General features: G+C 48.9%; 1 protein-coding gene across 8 annotated transcripts in view; it reads right to left on the bottom strand.

Annotated features, from left to right (window-relative positions):
• The window catches only part of GATAD2A (GATA zinc finger domain containing 2A), a 98,128-nt gene that overhangs the window by 50,531 nt on the left and 25,553 nt on the right, over positions 1–22,044 (bottom strand). For all 8 annotated transcript variants that reach the window (XM_069588979.1, XM_069588976.1, XM_069588972.1 and 5 more), the window contains exon 2: positions 7,783–7,871. In XM_069588979.1, coding sequence (XP_069445080.1) covers positions 7,783–7,797 — 15 coding nt within the window. In that variant the 5' untranslated portion in view covers positions 7,798–7,871. The remainder of the gene's footprint in view (positions 1–7,782; positions 7,872–22,044) is intronic.

Genomic DNA, 22,044 nt, shown 5'->3' on the forward strand with positions numbered 1-22,044 from the left:
CCGAAGTATTAAAAGCTAACCCTACAAACTCTTAGAAGAAGAGTATGTGAGAGTAAAATCAGGATCCTCAATCTGGCAAGAAAGTCTTAGATACGACACCAAAAGCTCAATATCAACAAAGGAAAAAAATAAATTAGACTTCATCAAATTCTTCTGTGTAAAAGATTGTGAAAAAAATCAACAGAGTCAGGAAAAAATATTTGAAATCATATCTCTAATAATGGTCTCATGTCCAGAATATATAAAAAAATGATTAGAACTGAGCAACAAACCCAATTCAAAAAAACAGGCACAAGATTTGAAAAGACATTGCTCCAAAGATGACATACAAATGGCCAATAAGCACATGAAAAGATGTTCAGCATCACCAATCATTAGGGAGACGCAAATCAAAACCAGCTCTCACCCATTAGGATGACTATTTAAAGAAAAAAAGGAAAATAAGTTTTGTTGAGGACATAAAGAAACTGGAACCACCCTAAATTGGTGGGAATGTAAAATGTTGCTGCGATGTGAAAAAGTCTGGCAGCTCCTTGCAAAGTTAAATACAGATAAATACAGAATTAGCCTTGCTGCTGCTGCTGCTAAGCCACTTCAGTCGTGTCCGACTCTGTGTGACCCCATAGACGGCAGCCCACCAGGCACCCCTGTCCCTGGGATTCTCCAGGCAAGAACACTGGAGTGGGTTGCCATTTCCTTCTCCAAGGCATGAAAGTGAAAAGTGAAAGTGAAGTTGCCCAGTCGTGTCCGACTCTAGCAACCCCATGGACTGCACCCTACCAGGCTCCTCCGTCCATGGGATTTTCCAGGCAAGAGTACTGGAGGGGGGTGCCATTGCCTTATGACCCAACAATTCTACTCCTAGATATATCCAAGAGATGTGTTCATTAAAAAAAAAAAAAAATTGTATACAAGTGTTAAAATGCAGAACTATTCACAACAACCAACAAGAACAACCCAAATGTTCACCATTGGGTGAATAAACAAAATGTGGTATATCCATACAATGGAATATTATTCAGACAGAAGAAGGAACAAATTTCTGATCCCTGTCACAATGCAGATGAACTGTGAAAACATAAGTGCTTAGCATGTTTAGCAGACACAAAAGGCCATACAGTACATGACTGTATTTTTCTGAGATGCCCAGAACCATGCAAATCTAGAGACAGGAAGTAGATTAATGGGTGCTGGGGAATGGGGGCACAGAGGTGGGGGAGTATAGGCTAATACACACAGGTTTCTCTCTGGGGTGCTGAAAACGTTCTAGAATTAGAGGTGACAGCTGCACAATATTATGACTACATTAAATGCCAATGTAAAGGGTTAAAACGGTGAATTTCATGTTGTGTGAACATAACCTTATTATTTTAAGGCAGGAAAACAAAAACAAGATAATCTCAACCTCAAGAGCCACAGCCCCTCTAGAGCTGCTTAACTACTAAAAGGGAAAAGCAGGCTTACTCTGATCCCAACAGGACTTGAAAAGGGTCCTCAAGGAAAGACTCTTTTGTATAACAAGATCGCCAACAACCCAAGAGCCACTGGGGTGTAGTCCCTCATCAGCTTCTCACGGCAGCCAAGGTGGCCGTAGCAAGCCCGTGATACAGAGTGTGACCACATGGGACACAAATGGGACAATTTACCAAAAGGGAACCAACTCTGTGAGAAGCCAGGCCACCAGTGTGGAGCAGGACTCAAATCAGGCCTGTCCCTGGCCCCACACTGGGCTTGGGTCAGATGCCTCAGTCTCACAGACAGGTCACTCACTCATTCACGCTAACACTTGCTTAGTTTCTCCCACGACCAGAGGCTGACTGGGCCCCAGCAACACCCTTGGGAGTTCCAACAAAAGGCCTCCCATCCATAGCAGCAGTCAGAGGAAGCCCTTGGGGACACACACCGGTGTATGGGGTGGGCAGTGAACACAGCAGGCTGAGACACAGGGCGAAGGTCCCTCCCACAAGGGCGCTGTCAAACACCCTGGATCACACTTAAGGCTCAAATTTATAAAGCACTTCTTTTTTTATAAGACAGAGTCATGTTGAAGACCAGCTAGCTACCTACTTCATCCAGACTAATTGGCTACGGCTGCTCTGGACAGACACCACCAATGGAGAGGTGAGATTGATTTCTAATGAATAATATATTAATTTGAGTCAGAAAACAACATATGGGGCACAGCAGCATCAGGGTACTGAAGCGAAGCAGCACACGCGGTGATCGACGCGCTCTGGGTTCTGGGGGCGGCGGGGGGAGTGCACACAGGACAGACAGGCTCCCAGCGCCACACTCCACCAAGCCGAAACCAGAATGCCTGGCTCACCTCCACACCCCTCACCTTCCCCACCTGTGAAATGGGAACACACCCACTTTACCACCACCATAGCTCCACGAAGGCACTGTAAGTGCTATTACAGAAAGTAAGAATGCTTTAAGGAAGTTGTACCGCTTGACTGGCCGCTGTCACAGCTCCCCACCGCAATGCCAGAACCTCTGCTGAAGGTTTTCTGCTCGAACTTAAACACAAGCGGTCACCATCCTCACTTTTATAAGAGGGACTTTTCCTGCTCTGGGTGGGTCACATGCATCATAAAGCTCCCTGAAGGAAGGCCTGGGTTACACTCATCTTCCAAATTTATTTTATGGAAAATAAATTATTTTATGGAAAATTGCAAACATACCCAAAGAAGCAGCATAAATTGCACATGCCCACCACCCAAATCCCACGGTCATCAGACAACCAACCACAGTTTTTCACCCACCTCACGTCTGCTAGGCTCTTTAAGAAGCAAATACCATTCAACATGTATTTATGAATGAACAGTTCAGTATTTATCACTACAGGACACAAAATCACAATTCCATGATCATACCATCAACAATTAAACAATTATTCCTCAATCTTTGTCAAAGTCACACTTGTCTAAAATATACAGGTTACCCCATTGCATTCTTTTCAATCACATGTTGAAGAAAACCGGTCATTTGTCCCATTTCCCGTTGATTGGGCTTTGCAAGTGGCCTCCTTGTGGTATAATGGAAAGTGTGAAAAGTTGTCAGTCGCTCAGTCGTATCCGACTTTTTGTGGCCCCATGGACTGTAGCCCGCTTGACTTCTCTGTCCATGGAATTCTTCAGACAAGAAAACTGTAGTGGGGAGCCATTCCCTTCTCCAGAGGATCTTCCCAACCCAGGGATCGAACCCAGTTCTCTTGCACTGCAGGCAGATTCTTCACCATCTGAGTCACCCGGGATACACACCAGAAACACAACCCCCGTTTCCTATAAACTAGGTTTTGAGGCCAAATCAAGCATATATCCCTCTGAAAGCACATGCACCCTTCCTTGGGGGTGGGGGTGGAGGGCTGGCAGCTACTGAGGACCACTGTCTAGACCCACCATTTTATTAGGTGTCTGCAAACGTATGAACTTATAATTTTGTGTTCTATACTCATTAGCAGAGTGTCAATAGCTACACTGTCTGTTAGCCACATGTGGCTATTTAAAAAGACTTGTATCTAATAAAACTAAAATTTGACTTTCTCAATCACAATACTCCAGGTACCACATCAGATAGCATAAGCAGAGCAACTGGGAAACTCCGGCAGCTCGAGCCTGTCTTCGAGGGAAACTAGCCCTCACCCGCTATTTGGCTCCTTGCAAACTCAGCTGTAGAGGTAAGTGCTTGCTTCTTCACTCTGCCAATTTTTCAAAAAGAGTTGATTCCCTAACACTTTCTGAAGGGCACTCATGAGTTTCTCCCTTTCCTCTAATCATCAATACAAACCCTGGATTCTTTTTTTAAACACATTTGATGCTCCAACCCAGGGAACTAATTTTCATCCACATTCCCTTGCCCCACCCTTGGCCAGGGGTGGGGGTGGGGGAGCGGGGGAGGGGGGTCCTGTGGGTCCTTCTGATACAACCCTGGCAGGATCTTTCACAATGGGGACATTCCCACTGTAGATTTAGAGTTAAAACATTTTCACTTAAGTGCTTTGATCTTTCACTTACATGTCTTTCGTTCCTAAAAAAACAACAACAAGAAATTTTTTTTGACCACACCACAGGGCTAGTGTGATTCTAGTTTCCTGACCAGGGATCAAACCTGGGCCCCCTGCAATGGAGGCACGGAGTCCTAGCCACTGGACAGCCAGGGAATTCCCAATTTTGGTTCTTAAAGACATCGGTTACTTGTTTTCTCCTACAACATATAATAAGACTATTGGCACTGTTGACCTGACCAAAAATATGATTCCTAAAAGCAGTTGAAGATTTCTTTTCCCTAATTCTTACCTTTATGGCATTATCTCATATCTTATGATCAAAAACTACCATTTTTCCAACTGTGTTTATTTACAGCTGCACAGGGTCTTGTTGCTGCGCGAAGCCCTTCCCCAGCGCAGAGCACGGACTCCAGGCACACAGGCGTCAGTGGCTGTGGCGCACCCTGCGGCATGTGTCCCTTGCCTTCGCAGGCGGATTGTTAACACCGGGCCACCAGGAAGTCCCCCAAACTACCATGCTTTAAAGCCATGTAAAGTAAATCCTCTGAGAGGTTAAATCACCCACCTGAGCAATAACTGACATGTACCCAGACTCACTCCTTTCAGCTTGCTTTTGCGCATGGCTTTTAGGCTTCTACTCCCCCAACATGACATAACTTTATTTTCTAATTATATAAAACATGCATCTGGTGCGACACAGAAAGGAAACCTGGAGGAGTCTCCCAATAATCCTATCCTCTTTTCATCACGCCTCTGGAGGTGACCATGCGGTTCAGTTACGGATTGTGCATCCATTCTAAAACCCCAAACAAGAACAAATACACATTACGTCTCCATCCCACCCCTAACCTTTTATCATGGGGGATGAAAGTGAGCACAACACATCTACCCTTCAGTTTGTTATTGTTTCTGCTTAATTCACCCTAGAAATCCCATCACCATGACACGAAGCCACCCTTTCTTTCACTCAGGGGCTCAGCTCCACCCCACTGGCAGATCAAGCCCCATCAGTCTGGGCCCCAACTGACAACAGCTAGGTTAGTTCCAGTTGCTACTTCAGAATGTTGTAGAGAACAGCCCAGACACAATCCGTACTTTTGACAGCATCTTCAAGACCCTTTTTGAGAAGTGAACTCACTGGAGCAAAGGGTAAGCAAATCCCTCTCTGAGGTGTTGCGAACCTCCCAAAGCAACATACGGGGGTGCACGGTTCCCACCAAGAGAACAGGGTCCACCTTTCGAGACTAAGGGTCAGAAATGTCTTAGGGAAGCTCCAGTGAGCACTATTCTTAGTACTGGGAAAGACTTGAGTCTCTTTCCTGCCTTGCTTAAGGGTCATCTGCATTTGCTTTTCCCTGTTTGTTTTTATACAAGTCATACCCGTTTTGGTCCTTAACACCAAGCACAAGGCCAGTCTCTGAGCACGCGAGCAGCGTCTACAGCTGCTGAACGAACAAGACACCTGACGGGCAAAATTCAAGGGTAGACGTCAATTCCGTCAGCCCAGGCAAGCAGACTGACCCTCAGTATGCACACTGACAACCACATACAACGCGGGGCATCGTGTGCCAGCTGTGTGCGTGTCGGAAGGCTCTCCAGGACGCGGCCCCTCTCCCGCCTTGCTCTTTCTCCATGCCCACTGAGTTCTGGGCAGCAGGAATGAGGAGACCCCAGCTGACCACAGGCCACGGTTCAATGGAAAGTGGAACAATCAATCAATCAATCTGCTCGGCTGACTTACACCCACGACCAAAAGTACACAAGCTGACGTACTTACACATTTTTAAAAAATAATTGCTCAAGGGTGCTTTTGCCTGTTTGACATTGACCATCACCGGCCACCGCCATCTGCAGACCATATTTTCCCATCAAGCCCTTCACACAGCAGGTACAGAGAGGCAGGACCTCAGGGAACACCTGAGGTGGCTTCCAGAACTTCCCTCCCGGACCCCCAAACTGACTGCTTTCTAATGCCATGGCTATCTCTTCCTTGCTGGCCTTGTGATAGGAAAGGAGGAGTTTTCTTTCATTCATTCTCTCACCAAAACTTACTGCTCGGACCATGTACTTCCCAGAAACAAGGGGCCAGGCAGGGATTTTCCTGGCAGCCCAGTGTTTAAGACTGTGTACTCGCATTGCAGAGCGTGCAGGTTCCACCCCTGGTCAGCGAACCAAGATCCTACACGCCGAACTGTGGTCAAAATTTAAAACAAAATAAAACAAAGGGCCAGACAGATACGAGGTCATCCAGCGCCTCAAAGAATCCTGAGCCAGCCCTCTGCCTTCAGACAATGCCCTGGGCTACTAGACAAGTGATGGTCCCTCTCCCCACCCTGGGCTGCAATGAGACCTTTTCTAGACATAAACTACCATGAATTTTAAATGCTAACGTTCAAAGAAAGCCTGCTGACAACCACGGGCCAAACCCACTTTCTAGGTGGCTGGCCTACTGCATGCTGCCACCAGCACCAGGCAACGAGCACCATTAACACCAATGATCCTCAACTAGCTCTAACAAACCGGCACAGACCCTGAGACATTTTCACCAGAGCTCTAGGGTCCCTGGGTAGGGCCAGGGGTCGGGTGGGGGTGTAAAATGATGCAGGTCACACAGAATGATTCCACTGATAAGAAATGTCCAGAACAGGCAAACTCAGAGATATAAAGTAGAGGAGTGGCTGCTGGGGGCTGAGGAAGAGGGATTGGCGATGGACTGCTAATAGGTATGGGGCTTTTTGGGGGGTGATGAAAGTGTTCCATAACTACACAGAGGTGACATCTGCACAACTCTTGAACACACAAAAAAATCAGCCTAGAATTGTATACTATAAATGGGTGAATTATATGGTATACAAATTATCTCAATTAAAAAATTTTAAACACCAGTAAAATTTATTTTGCTGGGGAAACATTCTGGAAATCTTTTCTTGACCCCAGGATTACCTGACCATTCCCATACTTTGTTGCTCTATGTAGTAAGAGCTGAAACCTCACAAACTGACAGCCAACCCTTGTCACATACCTTGCTCAGCCCAGCAGGGGAGTCCCTGTAGCCAGCTCTCGCCCCATGCAGTTGTCCCACTGTTTCAAGGGCATACACCCCTTGGAAGTCACTGGCCGGCTGGCCTACAAGACCCAGGAGGAGGTCTCCAAGGTGTCATCTTCTAAGACGTCTCTCAGTCCTACCTTCTCCAGTTAGGTAGGCCCGGCCCAAAACATCACTAGCCAGGCCCTGATAGTAACAGACAAAATACCACCTGGTTCTGGGCTCGGTCCTGTTGGGTCCTAAAAGCCCTGGACAGTCTCCACCTGAGACCCCAAAGCAGTGGGGGGATGGCTCAGCTTCCCCACAGGCACAGAGTGCGGTAAGGTCAATGCGCTCCAAGCACGGATGGTTAAGGATAAACTCTAATCGTTTCTGTCGCATTGGGAAACCACAGGAATGGCCAGAGGGCAAAGGCCACCTGGCCAGGATTATCCTCTGCCCCTGATCCTCACAGAGGACAGCTCATTCTCCTGGGACCTGGGTTTTTCAAACAAGTGACCTGTGAGACATAAGAGAGCGAAAGGCCATCTGGAGAAGGCAGGGCCTGGGCAGCCCTGAGGAGATCACCCAGTGTGCAAAACTAGAGGTGCTGGCCTTCTTCCCTCGCTAGGAGGTGGCCATCAGCTTCCAAAGCAGTGCTGTTTCAACGTCCAAGGACCTGAATGAGGCCTACTGGGTAAGTAAGTCAGTGCCTCCATTCCGCAGATACTAGATACCTCGCACTCACCTGGCTTCTGGGCATGGGACGGTGGTCCTACCAGCCGGCCATGGTGGGAGCTATGTCAAAAGGCAACTTCTGTCAACGTGCTGGCCAACCTAAAACAAAGAACAGAGAAGAAACACTAAGTTTCCCAAAAAAGTTACTGGTACATACTGACAATTTTAAATGTCTCCAATCCCTGGAATTACACAGCGTAATTCTAGATTTCAGCCAGAGCTCTGTGATGCACCCCTCCACAGGAGGGCAAGCTGAGGAAGTCAATTTCTATCAGTCTCTGACCGTATGACCCAATATGGTGCACTAACCAGTAAACACAAAGACCTCAGACACGGAAGATCCCATCTTAAACAATACAGACAAAGACGACCACAAGCCAACATACTGAGCGCACAGAAAACGGTTCAAGGCTGTGATCATAACAGTAATGACATTACAGCAAAAACAGCCACACTAGCGTTTAATACGTGTTTAGCAGTGAGTTCCAGGTTTTACGTTAAAATTCAGTAACCTCTCTGAATCCCCAGGACAGTCTCAGGGTTAAGTTACAAAATCATTCCCATTTGACAGGTAAGGGATCTGACATGTCTGATGTCCAGGAACTTGTCCAAGGTCACCACATCTCCCTCTTCCGAGGTGACCTCTCCCCTCTCCAGTCCCCACACCCAAACACAGACCCCAAGAAAACCACCCACTATTACAGTCAGGGTAAAGTTTGCCCTCATGAAGCTGGGGACATGAGGTGCCCAAGGATGGATAAACTTCATCTCCGACATGGAAGTGGCCTCACTGCCACAGGGCAACTGGAAGTTTCACCCAGGGATCAGCTCCAAAAGGCTTACATGGCCCAGGCAAAAAGGGGCTGCCTTGTTTTACAGACAGGAAAACTAAGGCTCAAGAACGTTCAGGAACTCTCCCAGGGTCACAGAGACAGCGTGACTTTCCCTCCTTTGTGAGGTTAGATGTCCAGTGCAATGGGCATACTCAAGCCAGTGAACCAGCCAAATCTCAGCCTCCCAGGCAGTTGTCAGTTGTAGCTTGCCAAATATTGTCAATATCACCTCTGCTGTCATTCTTTGCACCCACAGGACTACCAGGAGCTTGCTCTGGTATGAAATCTTTATATTTAAACTGGGTTCCCAGCAATTCACAGATGGATGAATCATGGATGTCGAGAAACACTCCCACAGGAGAACTTGCAAAATAAGCAAATATCATATGGAAAGCTATCTGTGGAAAGATCTTTGGGCACCAAGGAGCACACAGAGCCCTCCTCAGTGAGGCCCAGCGCTGGCTGCAGCCACCACTAGGGCTAGCTCCTAGGGAGAGGGGCCCTTCCTGTCACTTTTTTAGACCCTACTCAGCTGGGAAAGGCAGCAGATGCCATTAATTCCCTGGAGCCAACACCTTTCTCTGCCTCAGAGAGGGAAACCTCAGAAGGAGTAGTCCTGCGCCTCAGAAGGAGTAGTCCTGCGCTTTCCAAGCACCTGCTCTCTTCAGGATCATGGCAAATATACAAAAGTCAGAGGTATTTCCACACAATGGCAACAAACAATCAAAATTCAGAACTTCTGTGGTGGTCCAGTGGCTAAGATTCCCTGCTCTTAGGGACCAAGTTTAACCCCTGGTCAGGGAATTAGATCTCACATGCCACAACTAAGACCCTGAACAGCCAAATAAGTAAATAGTTTCTTAAAGCCCAAGGCTCGGACTGCCCTCGAGGGCCAATGGTTAAGAATTCGCCCAATTCAGGGGACACAAGTTCAATCCCTGGTCCAGGAAGATCCCACACGCCGAGGAGCAACTAAGCCCGAGCACCACAACTACTGAAGCCTGCAAGCCTAGAGCCCATGCTCTGAAACAAGAGTAAGCACAGGAAAAAGCCTGTGCATCACAGCTGAGAGGAGTCCCTGCTCACGACCGGAGAAAAGCCTGTGCACAGCAACGAAGATCCACCACAGACGAAACGAGGTAATAAAGCTTTGGGGAAAAAAAACAAACTCAAAGCTCTAAAAAATAGTAATGATTAATACAGCATAAATGTAAAATACCCAAGGGTAAACCTGATTTTTAAAAACATGGACAAGACCTGTAACCTGAATTACAGTAAGATATCACCAAGATTAGTGAGAGAAAACCCAAACAGAGAGATGACATTTCCATGGATCAGAAAGTTGTCAGTTCTCCCCTAAATTGATGCAAAGCCCCAATCAAAAATTTGCCAGCAAGTTTTGCTGGGGGGAAAAAAAAAACAGACTGATTACAAAATTTATATAGAAATGCAAAAGACCTAGAATAATGAAACACTGAAAGAGAAACAAATCTGGAGACACACCATCAAGTATGTAACCAAGAGTGCGACATGCACGGAAAAGCAGAGGAGCAGACAAACGAACAGAACACAGCCGTGCTCCTGCGGACAGATGACTTGCAACACCAAGTACTCTAACTTGGAAACCACAAGACACACTGGACATTCTCCTAAGGGGTTAATGCCAAGTCACCTTAATCTGCTATAATAATGCATACAGTGCATAATGGGACATCATGTAACATATAAGGAGTTTTAAGGTTACCTCAGACTTTCACCCTGAACCACAACCTTCCCCACTTTCAGTTCAATTGCTCAGTCGTGTCCGACCCTTTGCGACCCCATGAATCGCAGCACGCCAGGCCGCCCTGTCCATCACCAACTCCAGGAGTTTACCCAAACTCATGTCTATCGAGTCGGTGATGCCATCCAGCCACCCCATCCTCGGTCGTCCCCTTCTCCTCCTACCCCCAGGCCCTCCCAGCATCAGAGTCTTTTCCAATGAGTCAACTCTTTGCATGAGGTGACCAAAGTATTGGAGTTTCAGCATCAGTCCTTCCAGTGAACACCCAGGACTGATCTCCTTCAGAATGGACTGGTTGGATCTCCTTGCAGTCCAAGGGACTCTCAAGAGTCTTCTCCAACACCACAGTTCAAAAGCATCAATTCTTCGGCACTCAGCTTTCTCCACAGTCCAACTCTCACATCCATACATGACCACTGGAAAATCATAGCCTTGACTAGACGGCCCTTTGTTGGCAAAGTAATGTCTCTGCTTTTGAATATACTATCTAGATTGGTCATAACTTTCCTTTCAAGGAGTAAGCGTCTTTTAATTTCATGGCTGCAGTGATTTTGGAGCCAAAAAAAATGAAGTCTGACACTGTTTCCACTGTTTCCCCATCTATTTCCCATGAAGTGATGGGACCAGATGCCATGATCTTCGTTTTCTGAATGTTGAGCTTTAAGCCAACTTTTTCACTCTCCTCTTTCACTTTCATCAAGAGGCTTTTTAGTTCCTCTTCACTTTCTGCCATAAGGGTGGTATCATCTGCATATCTGAGGTTATTGATATTTCTCCGGGCAATCTTGATTCCAGCTTGTGTTTCTTCCAGTCTAGCGTTTCTCATGATGTACTCTGCATAGAAGTTAAATAAGCAGGGTGACAATATACAGCCTTGACGTACTCCTTTTCCTATTTTGAACCAGTCTGTTGTTCCATGTCCAGTTCTAACTGTTGCTTCCTGACCTGCATACAGGTTTCTCAAGAGGCAGGTCAGGTGGTCTGGTATTCCCATCTCTTTCAGAATTTTCCACAGTTTATTGTGATCCACACAGTCAAAGGCTTTGGCAGAGTCAATAAAACAGAAATAGATGTTTTTCTGGAACTCTCTTGCTTTTTCCATGATCCAGCGGATGTTGGCAATTTGATCTCTGGTCCCTCTGCCTTTTCTAAAACCAGCTTGAATATCTGGGAGTTCACGGTTCACGTATTGCTGAAGCCTGGCTTGCAGAATTTTGAGCATTACTTTACTAGCATGTGAGATGAGTGCCATTGTGTGGTAGTTTGAGCATTCTTTGGCATTGCCTTTCTTTGGGATTGGAATGAAAACTGGCCTTTTCCAGTCCTGTGGCCACTGCTGAGTTTTCCAAATGTGCTGGCATATTGAGTGCAGCACTTTCACAGCATCATCTTTCAGGATTTGAAATAGCTCAACTGGAATTCCATCACCTCCACTAGCTTTGTTCGTAGTGATGCTTTCTAAGGCCCACCTGACTTCACATTCCAGGATGTCTGGCTCTAGGTGAGTCATCACACCATCGTGATTATCTTGGTCGTGAAGATCTTTTTTGTATAGTTCTGCGTATTCTCGCCATTTCTTCTTAATATCTTCTGCTTCTGTTAGGTCCAGACCATTTCTGTCCTTTATCAAGCCCATCTTTGCATGAAATGTTCCCGTGGTATCTCTAATTTTCTTGAAGAGATCTCTAGTCTTTCCCGTTCTGTTCTTTTCCTCTATTTCTTTGCATTGATCGCTGAGGAAGGCTTTCTTATCTCTCCTTGCTATTCTTTGGAACTCTGCATTCAGATGCTTATATCTTTCTTTCTCCTTTTCACAACTATTTTTAAGGCCTCCCCAGACAGCCATTTTGCTTTTTTGCATTTCTTTTCCATGGGGATGCTCTTGATCCCTGTCTCCTGTACAATGTCATGAACCTCCGTCCATAGTTCATCAGGCACTCTATCTATCAGATCTAGGCCCTTAAATCTATTTCTCACTTCCCCTGTATAATCATAAGGGATTTGATTTAGGTCTTACCTGAATGGTCTAGTGGTTTTCAGTACTTTCTTCAATTTAAGTCTGGATTTGGCAAAAAGGAGTTCATGATCTGAGCCACAGTCAGCTCCTGGTCTTGTTTTTGCTGACTGTATAGAGCTTCTCCATCTTTGGCTGCAAAAGTGAAGTGAAGTTGCTCAGTAGTGTCCGACTCTTTGCGACCCCATAGACTGTAGCCTACCAGGCTCCTCTGTCCATCGGATTTTCCAGGCAATAGTACTGGAGTGGGGTGCCATTGCCTTCTCCAGGGGATCTTCCCAACCCAGGGCTCGAACCTAGGTCTTCTGCATTGTAGACAGACGCTTTACTGTCTGAGCCACCAGGGAAGTTTTGGCTGCAAAGGATATAATCAGTCTATTTCGGTGTTGACCATCTGGTGATGTCCATGTGTAGAATCTTCTCGTGTTGTTGGAAGAGGGTGTTTGCTATGACCAGTGCATTTTCTTGGCAAAACTCTTATCAGTCTTTGCCCTGCTTCATTCCACATTCCAAGGCCAAATTTGCCTGCTACTCCAGGTGTTTCTTGACTTCCTCCTTTTTGCATTCCAGTCCCCTATAATGAAAAGGACATCTTCTTTGGATGTTAGTTCTAAAAGGTCTTGGAGGTCTTCATAGAACCGTTCAACTTCAGCTTCTTCAGCGTTACTGGTCGGGGCATAGGCTTGCATCACCGTGATATTGAATGGTTTGCCTTGGAAATGAACAGAGATCATTCTGTCGTTTTTGAAATTGCATCCAAGTGCTGCATTTCAGACTCTTTTGTTGACCATGATGGCTACTCCACTTCTTCTCAGGGATTCCTGACTGCAGTCGTAGATATAATGGTCATCTGAGTTAAATTCACCCATTCCAGTCCATTTTAGTTCACTGATTCCTAGAATGTCAACATTCACTCTTGCCATCTCCTGTTTGACCACTTCCAATTTGCCTTGATTCATGGACCTGACATTCCAGGTTCCTATGCAATATTGCTCTTTACAGCATCGGACCTTGCTTCTATCACCAGTCACATCCACAGCTGGGTGTTGTTTTTGCTTTGGCTCCATCCCTTCATTCTTTCTGGAGTTATTTCTCCACTGATCTCCAGTAGCATGTTGGGCACCTATCGACCTGGGGAGTTCCTCTTTCAGTATCCTATCATTTTGCCTTTTCATATTGTTCATGGGGTTCTCAAGGCAAGAATACTAAAGTGGTTTGCCCTTCCCTTCTCCAGTGGACCACATATTGTCATTCCCCACTTCAGCTCACAGCAAATTCAGTCTTTCAAGATGCTCAGATTGAAATCTGGCATTACCTTCTTAATCGGTTTACCCATCATCCAGTCCCTCAGGAAATCCTAGTGATTTTGCTGTCAAACACATGTGGGGTTCAACCACCTCTCACACCTCCACTAGCCATACCATCCTCCAGTAATAGGGCGGAAGTCTGCAAACTGGACCTCCTGCTTTCACTCCTCAGCTCAAAACCCTCCAAAGGCCCTGCTTTCCCACTCAGAGTGAAGTCCTGTCCTCTCCTGATCCCAGAGGCATGTTCACCCCACCTCCCAGTCATGCTGGCCTCCAACACACCATGCACCCTTCCGCCTTGGGGTCCTTTAAGGTCTTCAACAAAATCCCAGATACGCTATCATTTTAAACAATCAGTTCTTCAGTTTGCAGCCCAAATTGAAAATGACCTTTGAAGACATAACTACCATGCAATAAGCCCTAAATGTCAACAAATGCCCAGTCCATATTCAGCTTCACACGATTTCTCAGAATGTCTGTACACAGTCGGTCCCAACTGTAGTCGCTAGACCATTTGAGCTGGCTGCTCTCTCTGCCTCAAGCACTCTCCCTCCGAGGGCTGACTCCTCCCTTTACCCCCAAATCACTGCTCAAATGTCTCCCTCAAAGAGGCCCACCCTGCTCACTCTGCCCCTTCTCTCCCGCACCCCAAACCCTCCTCAAACTCCACACAACATAGTTACCATGTCTATGGACTTTCTCACCCAGGAAGAACAAAGATGCCACAAGGAAAGGGGTATCTGCCTGGGGCCTGATTTCAAGCACCTACAACATGTCTGGCGCTCAATAAATGTTTATGGAATGAATGAGCAGAGATGGTTTAACACTAAGGGAGAAAGAATCAACCTGAGGAGTTGATAAGCAACCACCCTTTGATACAATTAGTGCAAAATTCAGGAAGGAGCAGAAACCAAGCAGAGACCCGTTAGCACCAAGAGAACTGGGAGCACCTCTCTAAAAGAAACTGTAACCGCTCTTCACTGATACATCATCTGGGCTGCGGTGCCATCCACCCCACAGTGGCCAAGGTTTGGAGAGTCTTTACTGTTTTTATTTCCAACCCATACATTTAAAACAGTATCGAGTAACCCTTAAGCACACAATTACCAACTCGTAAGAGACTCTTCCGCTCCCTTAACAAATCATTATGGTCTGGCTTTGACCCTGCACCTGGGTACTCCACTTAACATGCAAACACACTCAACACCCCAAATCTTCAAGCTACCCAAACAACGGTTTCCCAGTCTGAGGGAGTCCACACTTGGTGAGGAGGCAGTGATTGGTGATTTACATGAAATCAAGCCACTGCACTTCGGGGAACGGAAGGCCACTGTTGCCGTTTCATCCTTTCCAGCTCAGGTAAGTGAGGTCCGCGCCTCTTAAATTGAGGTGAGGAGGCCGCGGCCAGACACTGGCTACTGTCTGGGGAGCGCCAGTGTCCCTCAGAGACACTGAAGCTGCAGTGCCCATGGCCAGCCCTCAGGGGCCAAGGGCACCTGACGGGGAAGCCTGGGCTCTCTGAGGGGCTCCCCCGAGGACCACACCGTCCCTTCCGAGGCCTGGCCCTACGGAAGCCGCATGCCTCTGGTCTCCTCTTCAGCACCGCTGCTGCTGCTAAGTCGCTTCAGTCGTGTCCGGCTCTCTGCGACCCCATCGACGGCAGCCCACCAGGCTCCCCCGTCCCTGGGATTCTCCAGGCAAGAACACTGGAGTGGGTTGCCATTTCCTTCTCAATGCGTGAAAGTGAAAAGTGAAGTTGCTCAGTCGTGTCCAACTCTTCATGACCCCATGGACTGCAGCCTACCAGGCTCCTCCACCCATGGGATTTTCCAGGCAAGAATACTGGAGTGGGGTGCCATTGCCTTCTCCTCAGCACTGTCTGTACTCAAACACTTGTGCTGTCTCTAAAATTCTTCTCTGCATCCAAATATTTAACCACCCTAGCTCCAACCCAGACCCAAGGACATGGTATTAAACCCAAAAAACCGCCAACGTGAAACCCAACAATCCCATTCACCTTCTCCCACTCCTAGGTCCACAAAGTCCACTTATTAGACACAAGGGGCACCCCCTCCAGAAACAAGGGGTTACCCTAGACCCTTCTGCCAACAATCGAAGCAACTACACTGCTATTTGTCAAGGAGACGAAATCCCCAGCCAGCCCTATGAGAAAGGGAGAAACTGAGGCAGGCCAACAGTGGATTACCCCAAGGAAGCCCAAAGGTCCCACTGCTCCAACATGTGCTGGCTGGCTAGGGAAAGATTAACTTGGCTCAGAGTCAATTCCCTAATCCAGGGATCGCAAACTCCTACCTGGGCCTGCTCTAGGAAATGGGTTTCCTAGGACACCGCCAAGTCCGCCCGAGGTCAGCCTGTCTAGGGCTGCTCTCAGCCACAGGGCAGAGCCGAGCAGTAGTGACAAGACAACATGGCCCCCAAAGCCAACAAGACTGAGCTGGCGGGCTCCGCTCAGCATTCCCGGGACAGAGGAGACTCAGTCAGAGCTGCCTGCCTGAGACGAAATCAGAGCGCAGACGCAGTGAGGGTGTGCTCTGGCTCCACATCCCCCAGGACCAAGCAGTGCCTGCTCCCCCCCAGGCCCAGAGCCTCACTAACCCTGCATCCCCAGAGGCCGGGGGAGCATGACTAGGCAGGTGGAGAGGGAGACTCAGCCCCAAGAGGGCCACGGAGCTGACGGTGAGGCCAGCTGCACAAGCCTATCCTTGGCAACCAGAGCTGGCCGGCCTCCAGTGTCAAGCCAGCGCACCCACGGGGCTAACAAGCAGTACATGGCCCCCAGACCCCTGAAGGGCCCCTGCCTGTCCCACTCAGCCACAGTAACCATGGCCTCACCGAGAGACGGACTGTGTCCCCACACCGTCCCTTCCTGAAGCACCTCACCACAGCCTTTAGGACCCCGCCTCTTGGCAGGCGACCCCAGGACGTCATCTGGCATGCATGTATGCGTAGGCACGCACGCATGTATGGGTACACACACCATACTCCTGCCTCCAGCCACACCGGGCTGGTTTCCTTTACCCACCATATCTGCCTTCCTCTATGACCCGGCCTTTGCACATGCTATTCTCACTCCTACGAAAGTACTTCCTTCCCCCTACTCATCTGTCAGACTCAAAACATGCATTACTCAGAAACCCTCTCCCTTTCATCCCCAAGGGTTAAAACCCCATCACTTGGCACGGCTGATCTTGACATCTGACAAGCATCCCACTCGGTTCTCTCCCCCAAACACTCCATGTGCCACAGGAGAAAGGGCTCTTCCTCATCTCATCCAAGGCCCAACAAGGAATGGAGAAGAAATGACAACGCGGCGTGCTCTGCCAGTTATCAACGCCCAGCCACCGTGCTCCCACCACTGTGCTCAGTCGCCAGGTCGAGTCCAGCTCTTCGTGACCCCTTGGCGAGAATACTGGACTGGGCAGCCATTTCCTCCTCCAGGGGATCTTCTCAGCCCAGGGATCAAGCCCACGTCTCTATGTCTCCTGGATTGGCAGGCAGATTCTTTACCGCTGAGCCACTTGGGAAGCCTGTTTTCACCAGCAACTTGATGGGAAAACATAACAATATAAATAACATTAGGAATAAACGACACATGGAGACAGGCAAGGCCACAGCATCGCCACAGCCCCTGGGGGCCCAGGGCTTCTCAGGGGAGGGGCTCCCCCGACTCCCTCACACGGCCATTTGGAGAAAGGTGCTTGGAGACGCCCACAGTCCTCAATGGCCTTGTGTCCAGAAGCGCCTCTCTATCACTGCTGAGAAGCGAGAGCTACCCCAGTACCCATTCACCAACACCCTGAACTACTCCCCTCCCTCTTTCCAATGGCCAAAATTCTATTTTGTTGTAGTTTTTCAGTCACTCAGTCAACGTCCAATTCTCTGCAACCCCATGGACTGCGGCACGGCAGGTTCCTCTGTCCACCATCTCCCGGAGTTTGCTCAAACTCACGTCCATTGTGTCAATGATACCATCTAACCATCTCACCCTCGGCTGCCCCCTTCTCCTTTTGCATCCCTCCCGAAAAAATACCATCAACAATCCTTCCAACAGACCCATGCCCTCCTGAAGGCCTGACTCCACCTCCCCCTCCTCTCCTAAGCATTCTGGATATCACTCCCTTTCACACCACCAGCCCATCCTGAGGATGATGGACACAGTCCTCCCGATGAGTCACAGACACCCAACTGCTCTGCCACGACCCTCCTGACAATTCAAACACTCTGGGGCCAAATCCAATTGTGCCCCTGGGGGCCCGCTTAGCCCCTCAGGACTCAAGATCACTCTGAGGACCAAGCGACAAAGCCTGGCTCCAGGCAGGCTCTCCAACAGCAGCAACTAGTTCTTTCTTTGCCTATGATTACTGTTGTTCCTCAAAATCCTAAGCCTCCTTATAATGAGGCTGCTTTCAGTGTCTTCACGCTCACTCCCTAACAGCTGCCCAAGCAATCCACCTTGCAGGTGGATTCAAAACGTCAGAGAAACCACCTCCCTCCATATTTAAAACGCACAGGAATCAAATGTCCACCTCTAGACAGACCTGAGACTTTGGTAAGTGTTTGAAGGGTTTAGTGTTAGTGTGTTACATTATGCAAGGACACCTTGAAGAAAATGTCAGAACAAAAGCGTAAATAGCTTTGGTGTTAGTAGCGAGGACCTACGAACCGGAGTCCCCCCTTCTGTGCACACCCGTGAGTATGTGCCACCCTAAGGGGATTCTCTGACAAAGGGCCACAGGGAAACAAGGGGTACCGGCAGTCTCTTCAGGCACTGGGAGGAGACCTCAGGTGTCCAGGACACTGCTCCCCCAGGCCTCCTGCAGACTCCAGGCCTGTGCCACGCTACCGAGGGGAGGAAGCGCCTCCAGGCCCCACCCTCCTAGGAACCAAAGAACACCCACGGAATCAGAACCCCAAGATGATGTCACAATGAGCCTTCTAGAACTATGCCTATCTTTTTGTGTCAAAAAGCCCCTAGTATCTGACAGAAGGTAGACCATCAAACTGTGAGTGTCTTTGTTCATTTCTCTCTAAGCTAACATTGGAGGCTAAAAATGCATGCTCTCATAAAGATGCAGGATATTTCTAAATTCACAAAGGTTCCCTTTTGTTTTTCTTCCTCAATGTGGTATTAATAAAATATACATAACATTTACTGACTGAGTCATTTTCTTGGTCTTAGTCATTTTCAGGGTCCAGTTTAGCGGCATTACGTACACTCATACTGCTGTACAGCCGTCAGCACCACCCATCTCCAGAACCCCTTCACCTGGCAAAACTGAAACTGCCCCCCTGACACACTGATCCCCCATTCTTCCCTCCCCCACGCCCCTAGCCAGGCGCCCACCCTCCTACTTTCTGTTTCTATGCATTTGACTACTCCAGGCATCTCATTTAAGCAGAAATCATGCAGTCTTTGTCCTTTATTGTCTGGTTTCCTTCACTCAACACAATGCCTCTTCGAGGCAGAATAACAGATCATTCTAACATTTTGAGGCCTGTGTACAGAACAAATCCCATGGGGCTGGTATACACCCAGCTACAAGTATGGTTCTAGAAACTTGCTTCTCAGACCGGGCCCATGTCCCTGAGATGCTTCACTATCACTCAGTCCTTCCCTCCACTCCCCAAATAAACTGCCCAAAAAAATACTGGCAAGGGCTTCCCTGGTGGCTCAGGGGTAAAGAATCCACCTGCCAATGCAGGAGACATGGGTTCGATCCCTGGTCTAGGAAGACCCCGTATACCACGGAGCAACTAAGCCCATGTGCCGTAACTACTTAGCCCACACTCCGCAACAAGAGAACCCACCACAAGAAGCTCAAGCATCACAACTAGAGAGCAGCGCCCACTTGCCACAACTAGAGAAGACTCACACACATCAACAAACAGCGCAGCCATAAAGAAAAATTATTCTTTTAAATTGCACGACTGATTAAAACGCTGCAAAGTTTCGAAAAAGACACCACAATGGCAACATCCCTCAGTAAACTGCGGCCTGCACCGCGCTGTGCTCACTCGCTCAGTCGTGTCTGACTCTGCAACCCCACGGACTACAGCTCACCAGGCTCCTCTGTTCATGGGATTTTCCAGGCAAGAATACTAGAGGAGGTTGCCATGCCCTCCTCCAGGGGACTTTCCCAACCCAAGGATCAAACCCAGGTCTCCTGCATTGCGTGCAGATTCTTTACCATCTGAGCCACCAGGCAAGTCCTACACACAAGCCTGCACTACACAAGCCGATTAGAAATAAACCGAGAAGTGACAGGAGCGTACACCGCATCTTCCTGACAATGTACCCAACAACAGAGGTATGATCAGAGAACACCAGGATCAGAAGGGTTCCTAAGAGAGGGTGTTTCAGGGAGCCATCCAACTGTCTACTCCCCCCAGCCCTTACAGGGTAAACTCAGCCCAAGATGGAGAAGCAGAGCCTCCCTAAGGTCTTAGAGGAGGCGGACAAGAGGGAGGGTGGGCAACACCAGCTTCCGTGGGCCGTCAGTGTTGCTCCTCACAGAGGGGCCAGTGGGGAGAGGAAGTGCCTTGCTGGCTGGAAAGAGTCCTGCTCCCCTCGGCCAAGAAGCCAGCATCTGGGGAGCAGACAGAAGGAGCTGCACTAGGGACTCGCACGCCTGGAGACGCGGCTCCGGGAGAGGCAGCGGGGCCAAGCCCGCCCCACCAGGGCTTCCGAGGAGGGCCTGCCTCCAGGGGCGCGGAGGTGAGACCAGAATTTTGAAATATGCTTTGCTTTGCCCTTTGCTGCAAATCGGAGCTCTCCTTGGTGGTAGACTGTAGTACCAACTGATGGGCTGTGGGGTACAATGCAAATGCCACGTGAATCTCTGCCTTGAGATAAGAAGTCCGAGGAAACCTGTGGGGTGTGCCCTCAGGGGGACTCTGCCTATACCTGAAACTCACCCCAGCGGAAGCCAGGGACCCCACAAAAGGCAGGACTCTGCCACACCAAGTCCACATCCCAGCAGGCACACACAGCACACACAGGGCCACCACACAGGCGCATGAGCACGTGGGCACACACCAGCCAGCACACATTTTATCTTCCAGGCAAGGGTGCACTTCGAAGCTGTCAGTTGTTGAGAGCGCAGACCACACATTCCAGAGCAACACGGTGCTAAGTGCCCCCAAGTAGCCCACAAAGTCCATCTCGTCCCAGTGGCACAGTTCCAACATAACCCAACTCAAGCAAGAAATCCTCTGGGAAGTCACTTCGAGTCCCAGGTCACCAGCCCTCCCAGACCAAAAGGGGTGAAGAGGGAGGAGGAGGAGTGCCAGGGAGGCCAGAGTGAGGTGTCCAGTCACCTCGCCTTTACTGGGCGCGCCTTGCAGGACCCCTCTGGCCTCCTCCGCGGCCCACCCCACTGCCATGCTCTGTCACCAGCCGCCTCACACAGACCTAGGACCCAGTCACTGCAGGTCTGTCCCCAAGACCCCAGTGACACGACTGCTGGAAGTAGGGGCTCCGCAGGCCCCCGTGGTCCAGGACTCCTTCCAGTGCTCATCAAGCTTTGGTGGCATGGGAAGCGGAAGGCCTGACTCTTCACTGGGAAAGCCACCGCTGGGCACACAGATTCAAACTGCTGCAGAAAAAAAAGCCCACTGCTGACCAAGCCCAGAACATCCAGAGAATCACCTTTAGCACACTGACAAGAGATTTTGTTACTAAAGGAGGAAAAGAAAAGTGCAACAGTGGCTAACAATTATTAAATTCTTTACTTGGTGCCAGGCGTGGTGCCAGGACTTTACATGCCTGATTTCATCTAATCCTCATAACCACAGAATGAGGTACTACCAACGCCACCCATGCTTCACACAGGCACTGCTGACACGACCCACACTGCACACGGGGGGACTGCTGCCGCCACCCACACTGCACACGGGAACACTTGACAGGTGAGAAAACAGGCTGAGAGAAGTCAAGGTGACCGGCCAGGGTTACAGGGTTAAATGGGGATCCAGACCCAGGCTCCAATCTCAACCATGACACCTTGTGGGGCAGCCTGTCTCTAACTAAGGCCATCCTAAGGCTGGATCCCTCCCAAGGTTCTGGGAGAACTTCCTAAAGCAAAGGTCAGCACAACCTCTGATTAGAGCACACTGCTGCTAAGTCGCTTCAGTTGTGTCTGACTGTGCAACCCCACAGACGGCAGCCCACCAGGCTCCCCCGTCCCCGGGATTCTCCAGGCAAGAACACTGGAGTGGGTTGCCATTTCCCTCTCCAATGCATGAAAGTGAAAAGTGAAAGGGAAGTCGCTCAGTCGTGCCCGACTCTTAGCGACCCCATGGATGCAGCCCACCA

The sequence above is a fragment of the Ovis canadensis genome, chromosome 5, assembly GCF_042477335.2.
Source record: "Ovis canadensis isolate MfBH-ARS-UI-01 breed Bighorn chromosome 5, ARS-UI_OviCan_v2, whole genome shotgun sequence".
Taxonomy (NCBI): domain Eukaryota; kingdom Metazoa; phylum Chordata; class Mammalia; order Artiodactyla; family Bovidae; genus Ovis; species Ovis canadensis.